The 8650-nt window shown below is 31.3% G+C and overlaps 2 protein-coding genes across 2 annotated transcripts; one reads left to right on the top strand and one right to left on the bottom strand.

Moving 5' to 3' along the window:
- The first annotated feature begins 1272 nt into the window (after window positions 1–1272).
- LOC106755625 (UDP-glucose iridoid glucosyltransferase) lies at window positions 1273–3212 on the top strand. Its single transcript, XM_014637811.2, has 2 exons — window positions 1273–1843; window positions 2126–3212. Exons 1-2 carry the CDS (start codon window positions 1306–1308, stop codon window positions 3001–3003), a joined length of 1416 nt encoding a protein of 471 aa, XP_014493297.2. The 5' UTR covers window positions 1273–1305; the 3' UTR covers window positions 3004–3212.
- Window positions 3213–5584: 2372 nt separating this feature from the next.
- Window positions 5585–6347, bottom strand: LOC106755581 (18.5 kDa class I heat shock protein). Its single transcript, XM_014637758.2, has one exon. It carries the CDS (start codon window positions 6295–6297, stop codon window positions 5860–5862), a length of 438 nt encoding a protein of 145 aa, XP_014493244.1. The 5' UTR covers window positions 6298–6347; the 3' UTR covers window positions 5585–5859.
- Between the last annotated feature and the right edge of the window lie 2303 nt (window positions 6348–8650).

Below are 8650 nucleotides of genomic sequence, written 5' to 3'. Positions count from 1 at the left end.
CATCAATATATGGCTACTCATTTCAATAATTAATGTATTACTTTTGGCTGTTGTTATTACTGTAATTCATATATTGTTATAATATAATAAGTAATTTAATCGGGTATAAAAAGGTAATTTTTTTTAGATATTGATATTCTTATAAATATAGTGTCCAAATAAGTATAGTAAATTTACATCACAAAGTATATTTTGTTTAGACTAACAAAATAAATAGATTTTAAAATAGTTAGTTATATGAATAAATCATACTTTCAAAAGTTTCAATCCAATGACTTTAGCTTTTTTTTTCAACATTCATTTGTTCGTTTTTTTATAAATTTTTATGTTGTTAATATTTAATATATGATTTTAATTATTCACATTTATCGTATTTTTAAGAAAATTTAAACATTCGATATACATATATTATATATTGTATGTAATTATTTTTAAAACAAACGTATGGATGTATTCTATACCCCCATTCATGAATCATTTGGTGAATATTAGGTGAAGAGTAATGAAAATATCAAATATGGGTGTGACGAAATATGATTACTCTAAAGTTTTATACCATTTGAACGTAAGGTGATTGTGGTGTGTTCTCTGTCAGCATGGCTGGAAAGCTCTACGAGCAATAATGGATAGAGAAATCCTCGTCATATATCCCGAACATCATTATGAAATTAACAAAAGTAAGGAAACACCCTTTACTTTAAAACCTTATTGGAAAAACAGCTTAATCAAAGTCATTATGAAGGGCTAACTAAGTCGGTGGAAAAGAGGATGAAACCAAATGGAAAACAGACACCTGGAACACCAGAAAGACGAGTTCATGTTCACATACATGCATGGAAATTATATTAATCAAGATTGAAAGCAAAATTAATTAATTAAGATTTTATATGAATTAAAGGGTTATAATATAAGTACTAAAATGCCCATGTAAGAATTTGGTTTTCCAAAGAGACAGAGGGTCAAACATTGGGTAAATATGGGATTGATGTGACCAGAACTTGAATGTCAATGTCGTGTACAAGGTCTTTAAATAAATGAGTCATGATGCTACTTGTACCAGTCTAGATAGTAACAACTCCAGACTAGGTTTGGTCAAATAATTTTAATGAGTGAATAACATGAGGTTTCAGAGTCGTACACACCTTCATAGCATAGGCTCGTTGAAACCAAGGTGGTATAGGTGTTGCGTGTCAAAACCATTCTGTGGAATTGGTAATTAAAAAGTATCCAAGTCGTTGATTACAAGTCAATACAGACACAGAAGGGACAATGTTTTCACTATGTGAAAGATACATACATGTCCCTATGAAATTGTTTATAAGGAGCTACTACCGATATGTTTCTTCACACCAATTTCATACTATCCATATGGAAATTCAAAGGCACCGTTTGGTTCTAATAACACCACCATTTCAGGGCCACTTAACTCCAATGCTTCACCTAGCCACCATCCTTCATTCAAAAGGGTTTTCCATAACGGTGGCACATGCCCATTTCAATTCCCCCGATCCTTCTAACCACCCTAACTTTTCTTTTCTTCCCTTGTTCTATGGTTTATCCGATACTCACATCTCATCCAAGAATGTTGTAGATATTACTGCAACCTTAAATACAAAGTGTGTGTCTCCAATCAAAGAGGCATTGATTCATCAGATTGAGAAAGCAAATATAAACCATGAAAAGATTGCTTGCGTCATCTACGATGGATTAATGTATTCCATTGATTCTGTGGCCAGAGAACTGAAACTACCCAACATAGTCCTCAGAACCACCAGTGCTACTAATTTTCTCACTTATCATGCATTTGTGCAGAGACAAAGCAGTGGCTGCCGTCCCTTGCAAGGTATTCATCATTATATAAACTCCTATGACTTTGCCAAATGATATGTAATTGAGCTAACGTGGAAAGTAATTGAATTGATTTCAAGTTAAAAGTAGTATTTTGCATAAACATAGATAGAAAAAACTTTCAGTAAATTGTAACTCTACATAAAAATTTGACTTTTCTCCAAACAATGATTCCAAAATTTAAAGAACCAATGAAAAGAAACTCTTTTCCCATTAATTGTCGATGAGCACCATGGTTTTAGTGGTAACGAAACAAGAACTACCACGTTGCATGCAGATTCTATGTCATTGGACTTGGTGCCAGAACTCGAACCACTCCGATTCAAAGACCTGCCAATGTTCAATTCGTGTGATATGCAGAAACAAATTGCTAAAACAATGGAAGTGAGACCTTCTTTGGGTGTTATCTGCAACACAGTGAATTGCCTTGAAGAGAAGTCCTTGTATAGGCTACACCAGGTGTACAAAGTCAGTTTCTTCCCCATAGGCCCTTTACACATGATTGCCGAAGAAGATTCTTCTAGTAGTAGCTTTGTGGAAGAAGATTACAGCTGCATAAGTTGGCTGAAAAAGCAACCAAAAAAATCGGTGTTGTACGTGAGTTTGGGGAGTATAGCAAGTTGGGAGGAGAAAGAGCTGACAGAAGTAGCTTGTGGCTTAGCAAATAGCAAGCAGAAGTTCCTTTGGGTTATCAGACCAGGGACAATCAGAGATGTTTCAGAATGGGTAGAATCACTGTGTAAAGATGTTAGAGTGGCAATAGCAGAAAGGGGTTGCATTGTGAAATGGGCACCTCAGGGTGAGGTTTTGGCAGACGAAGCTGTGGGAGGGTTTTGGAGCCATTGTGGTTGGAACTCTACGTTGGAGAGTTTGTGTGAAGGAGTGCCAATGATGTGCCAACCTTATTTTGGGGATCAGAGGGTAAATGCAAGGTTGTTGAGCCATGTATGGAAGGTAGGCCTAGAGTGGTCCAATGTCATGGAAAGGAATGAAATAGAAGTGGCAGTGAGAAGATTGATGGTGAATTCTGAAGGAAAAGAGATGAGGCAGAAAGCATTGAAACTCAAGAATGAAATTAAGATAGCTGTGAAAGATGGTTCTTCCTATGATGCCTTAAATAGGTTGGTCAAAACTATCTTATCAATTAATCTCTAACTTCATCTAATATTACTCAGATTATGATATAGCTTTAGTGCATGTAAAATCACCTTCAGTAGCTGTAAAAACTGATGAAGTAATTAAGAGTGAAAAAGTTTGAGTTCGTTCTGTGATGATGGAGATGTTGGGAACATCCAATTCATCATGTTTGTATGGATAAACTCCTATTTATTATTTTATTATATTTCTTGTGTAATTAATATCATAAAGCTTCTTATAAATTAAAATTAAGATTTGTTCTTATAATATACATTATATATAACCAATATTATCGTAAATTTCATTTGAATTCTTTTTTATCGTAAAATTCTTAAATTTAGATAAACTATGATATATATATGATAATTATCTTTATTAGATCAAGATTATAATGGATATATAGTTGACTTTTAAATTGTCAAATTAAAAATTAAAGTGAATGCGTTTTATTTATTTTTTACATGAGACTATTATTTCTTACATGGATATACGAGTTCTCATGTGACGAATGTTCTAGGTTTCTTTTTTTTTTCAAAGAATAATTTTTTCTTTAATAATTAGACTGAAGAATTTAATGTTATCCGATAGATTTTTTTTAAAGTGAAATATCATTAATTCATTTATAATATAAGAAGTAAAGTTTGTTCACCTCATAATTTTTAATTTTTAAATTTTAAAATTGAATACATTGATTTTCTTATTTAATAATATTAAATTTTTTTAAGTGTTAAACAAAGCTTTACAATGTTGTTTGAGCTGTTGATACAGTTTAATACATCTAAGCTTAAATGTTAATTTAAAAAACTATTTAAAACAAAAAAAAAAATATTATTGAATTAAAAAATTATATATATATTTATTTTTAGAGTTTGAATACAATACTGTATCTCAGTAACAAATTTTAATTTATTTCATATCTAAATTTATAAATTATAAACATAGTTAATTTTTTTTTAAATTTTTATATATTGTTTACATGAAAAGATGATTGAAAGATCCCATAAACCCTAAAACCAAATTACAATAAGTAATACAAGTCAAAAATTGCATGGCGTAAGTGAAAAGCACTATCACAAATAATTTCAATTTCCTATAGAAGGCAAGACGAAAATAAAGTTTGCCTAAAAACCCTAGTGAGTCCTGCTATTATTGAAATTAGGAGTCGTAAGAATGAAGCAACAGTGACAGGATTGGTGCAACAGACCCAAATCGAATCTTGAATATTAATTAACATTAAATTTGGATTAGATTTGTCTACCATTTGTCCTTATCAAATAATAACACTTACTGCTTTTCAATTTATTCATTAATGCATGATAATCAAAGCCAAATGCAATACTACTCCTTCAAATTTACATATAAGAAATATTTAATCTTACCATCATTAAAGATGTTAGTTTTTTAATCATATTTTTAATCACATTACAAATATTTTTAGAATGATAACATTGAATTGAATTAATTAAAATTTTAACCCATCAAAAATGTGTTTTTATTCTTTTGTTTAGTTAAGAAAAAAAAAATGAAATAAAAAGAATTAGCTGACTTTTCAAAATTACCAATATATGAAAATAATAATAAACCACTTTAATTGTTCATGAAAAAAAAATAAACCCATGCATATTAATAATAAACTATCACAAATTCATTGAAAAATTAATTATAAATTTCTGCTTCAGCAAATTAAATTATTCCATCCTTCATTATAGAAGTGAAATTCTCTGAAGGGATGTTAGTATATATATTTTTTTTCTCCTTCAAAAAGACTAGAAAATGGAAATAACTAAAAGTAAGGTCTGAAATTGCAATTTAGGAAAGTTGTAAATTAATGTTTTTCCTTTTATTAGAGTCAACTGCAGCATTTATGGGAATTTTCTTCTACAAGAACAATAGAGAAGAATCACAAGACCAATTCATACACAAAGTTGAATATACATCAACTCTTTTTCAGGCAGGCTTATCCTAAAGTCTACACGTTCATCAATGGCGTCTTGTTATGCAATACCGTATTCCATCATTATCACTATCAGTATCATACTCCTTCATTTGGAGACATTATAGAAAACACGATTTTCAGTGAACAAGACCCAAATGCATTTTTCTATCAGGGACAAACAAGACTATAAAATAATCACGAAAAATGAGAAAATAATGATAGTTACATTGTGATTCAACGTCCAAAAAGTTTATCAGAATAAAGATAACTAAAATTCTGAAAAAAAAATAAAAATATCCACTCATAACACTAAAACTGATTGACCAAGCTAAACACCAAAATCAACCAGCCATGTAGGCAACTTTGAGATGAATTCTCTCTGTTTTCGACAGTAATTTCACCACAACTCCAACAATGTTGCCAAGATCCACGATTCCCAACACATCAAAACAGCTATTGATTATTAGAGTTAGACTTGTTCAAGAAATTTAGAAACACTTACAGATGAGTCGCATTAACCTGAATGGAAAAATACAGCAGCTAGAGAGGAATTTGAACAATATCCAACAAACCATTTGGTTATGCTAAAATCACTGGAGGCTTAGGATTGCCACTTCCAGGTTAATTTAAATAAGCCATTTTTAGGGACACCAAAAAACCATGTTAATTTGATAAACTTTCTTTGCAATGTTAAGCACGTACTAACCATACAGCATCCATTTCCAAACTTTCCAAACACGCGCACACATACATATAATATTTACATTGGTTTAACTTTAACAGAGCAGGGTATCGCACACGTCTTACAAAACAGAGTTCGATCCGACACATACACCCACACGATACGGTTACATATAACGAGAAAGACAGCGTTTGGACTTTAGAGTGAACAGATTGAAGAGACAGAGTTTGCTCACTGAGGTTGTCTTTCGAAGGGTTCAGTCGGTGCCGTCGATTTCAACGACCCTGATATTCCTACTAGGCGGTGGAGGAAGGGGTTGGTTAACCTTGGGAACGGTGACAACGAGAACCCCGTGACGCATGTTGGCTTTGAGTTGTTCGAGGTTAGCGTTGTCGGGGATCTTGAACCTGGTCGTGAAGTTGCCACTCTCCACGCCCACTTGGAGCACCCTCTCGTCTTGGAGCTCCACCAGGACGTCTTCGTTGGTGAAGCCGGGAAGCGCCACCTCCCACACGTGCGCTCTGGGTGTCTCCCTCCAGTCCACACGTGTGTTCACCGACGACCCGGATCCGAATCCGAAACCGGGGAAGAAGTTGGAGATGGAAGGAGGAAGAGGAAAATCAAGGAACGGATCCCACTGAGCCAATAGATTGAAAGCGTTGCCCTCGTCCTGGTTCATTGGAACAATCGACATCTTTTCTTTCACCACTCTCTCTGCTCAAACCACACTATTCTAGAACCTCTTTCTAATTACCTCATTCAAAGAGATAACTATAATGTTCTTGGGCCGGGCTAACTAAAACAATTGGCCCAACCCAATGTCTATCTAAACTTTCAATTAAACTTCATAACTTTAAAATTATGTAAAATTTATTTTTCATTTAATAAAATTCACCTCCTAAATATTAAAGTACAATAAGAAGAGTCTAATTTTTCATATTTAGAAAATAAATATTTTTTTTTTGTTTTGTTGTGGATAAAAAAATGTTGCCGACATATTATTGGGGTGAAGACATAACGAAGGAGCACTTGTTTTGTCATATCTGATGGATGGATATGAAAGTAAACATTTTAGTAGCTGTTACGATCCTTGTTGTTATTATAAACTATGGTTCAGATCAGTGCGTGTGAACATGTTTCTTTTCTTTTGTCTGGTTCAATTAACTGTTTTCTACTTTGAGTATACTAACGTTTTACGTGTTTTGCATGTGTTAAAGACTTATAAATTAGTCGGTCATGGTATTATGTATATGAAAACATTCTTATTTCTTTAAAATAACGTTGTTAATACTGTCAAATATGCGCATTGCCTCGACGACATCCATTAACAATTACGTATGGATAAACAATTCAATAGTTTATTTAAGCAGAGAGCACATAATTAAAGTTTAAGAAATGATTATTTGACACATCTAAATTAGACACTACTCTTACTTACTTTTTATTTTTTTTCTTGAAAAACTATAAAACTTTATACTTTTTACACTATTTTATCCTTACATTATGTGTCAAATGAATGTAAAAGTATGTCATAAGATTATTATTCTTAAAGATTAAAAGTTTTGTCACGATAGATGTGATCTAAGAGCATTGTTAACGCAACGACGACCACAACTGCTATGACAATTTAAAACCCTTATTATAATAATATTGGTCTCAGATTAGTAAGAAGACTAATATTAAGTTATCCACAAAACATTCTCATCAAAGTGTTACTCGAAATATTGTCAATAAAACGTACTTTAATCTTATTAATATATTTAATGAGATAATAAATTAAATATTTTAATAACAATGTTGCATTATTCTTTTACATCTATACAACTTGTATAAATATTCCTAGTTATATTTTTTTAGTAATAAAACAGAACTTAGTTATCATTATATCAGGTTTTATTGTTTTAGAAATCACTATTCCCATGTATCAAACATTTCATAATTTTAGTTCAAGACATTCCTCAAATTAAACATAACCAATTTTAATAATCAAACATATAAACCAATTTCAATAATCAATGATATAAAATTTGATATTAGATCACACACGTGTGTACAAATTTCTATTAAAAAGATCCTTTTAGAAATTGGATAAGAAAAACGTTTTGGCCTACGTGATAAAAATCCTATTGTTGTGAAATGGAACAAATAAATAATAATATTTATATTTCTGAAAATAATCTGATAATATATTGTCTATTTTAATTTAAATTAAATAAGTCTGAATATTATCGAATGTGGACTCATTAGTTGGTATAACATTTAGGTATTGACTATGGTTTTTATTAAAGATTCTGTGGATAATTCGGTTGAATATAAGTTTTACTAAAATAAGTTTTAATAATATATTATAAAATAATTATTATAGTTGATAAGTATGAAAAAATACATGTTCAGACTTATTAATTAACTCAAATTTGTAATTATTTATGAAATAATGTGTTTTCCTCGTTGAAAAGTTGTAATTAGATATAGGAAAGTGTGTAGTAAATTGTACAGGAATTTATACATCAAAGTGGAGTGCTATGGGATGTTTCTTGCTAAGCCAGAAATTAATTCGCAGCTAATATTTATTTTATTCGCTTAACGCACCAACAATTCGCTGAGCGAATAAATGACAGTTAAAGATATGTTGCAGTTGAATATTCGCTTAGCGCATGAAGAGTTGTGCACTTAGCGAATTAGTTATTTTCAATTGGCTTTTAAAGTGGAAAATAGACAGAAAGAAAACTCTCTCTCCTAACAGAAATTCCGGACAAAAGAAAGAAACAAAAACATCTCAGAAACTTCAGGAGACTACTTTAAGGCATCAAGACACCATTTTTGCAAGGGATTGCTTCAAATGTGTAGTTCTAGATGACTAGGAGTAGTTAAATTTCTCTTTCGTTGGGATTGGATGTAATGAACTCACAATGATGTAATTTTCCTGTTCAATATATCGTTATTCGTTCATATGTTCTTTCTTAAATTTACTATCATTATATGGAAATATAATGTTATTTGAATGTATCTGATTACTGGAAAGTAACTTTGAACATGGACATAGATAG

Source organism: Vigna radiata, chromosome 2 (genome assembly GCF_000741045.1).
Source record: "Vigna radiata var. radiata cultivar VC1973A chromosome 2, Vradiata_ver6, whole genome shotgun sequence".
In the NCBI taxonomy this organism is placed as follows: domain Eukaryota; kingdom Viridiplantae; phylum Streptophyta; class Magnoliopsida; order Fabales; family Fabaceae; genus Vigna; species Vigna radiata.
Note: the sequence above shows the minus strand (reverse complement) of the source record. Positions and strands in the feature narration are given on the sequence as shown.

Excerpts from the sequence above, each read along its gene's own strand:
- LOC106755625 (XM_014637811.2), top strand. The coding sequence starts at position 1,306 with ATGAAATTGTTTATAAGGAGCTACTACCGATATGTTTCTTCACACCAA. Across the intron at positions 1,844-2,125 it reads TGGCTGCCGTCCCTTGCAAG|ATTCTATGTCATTGGACTTG; the intron begins GTATTCATCATT and ends CGTTGCATGCAG.
- LOC106755581 (XM_014637758.2), bottom strand. The coding sequence starts at position 6,297 with ATGTCGATTGTTCCAATGAACCAGGACGAGGGCAACGCTTTCAATCTA.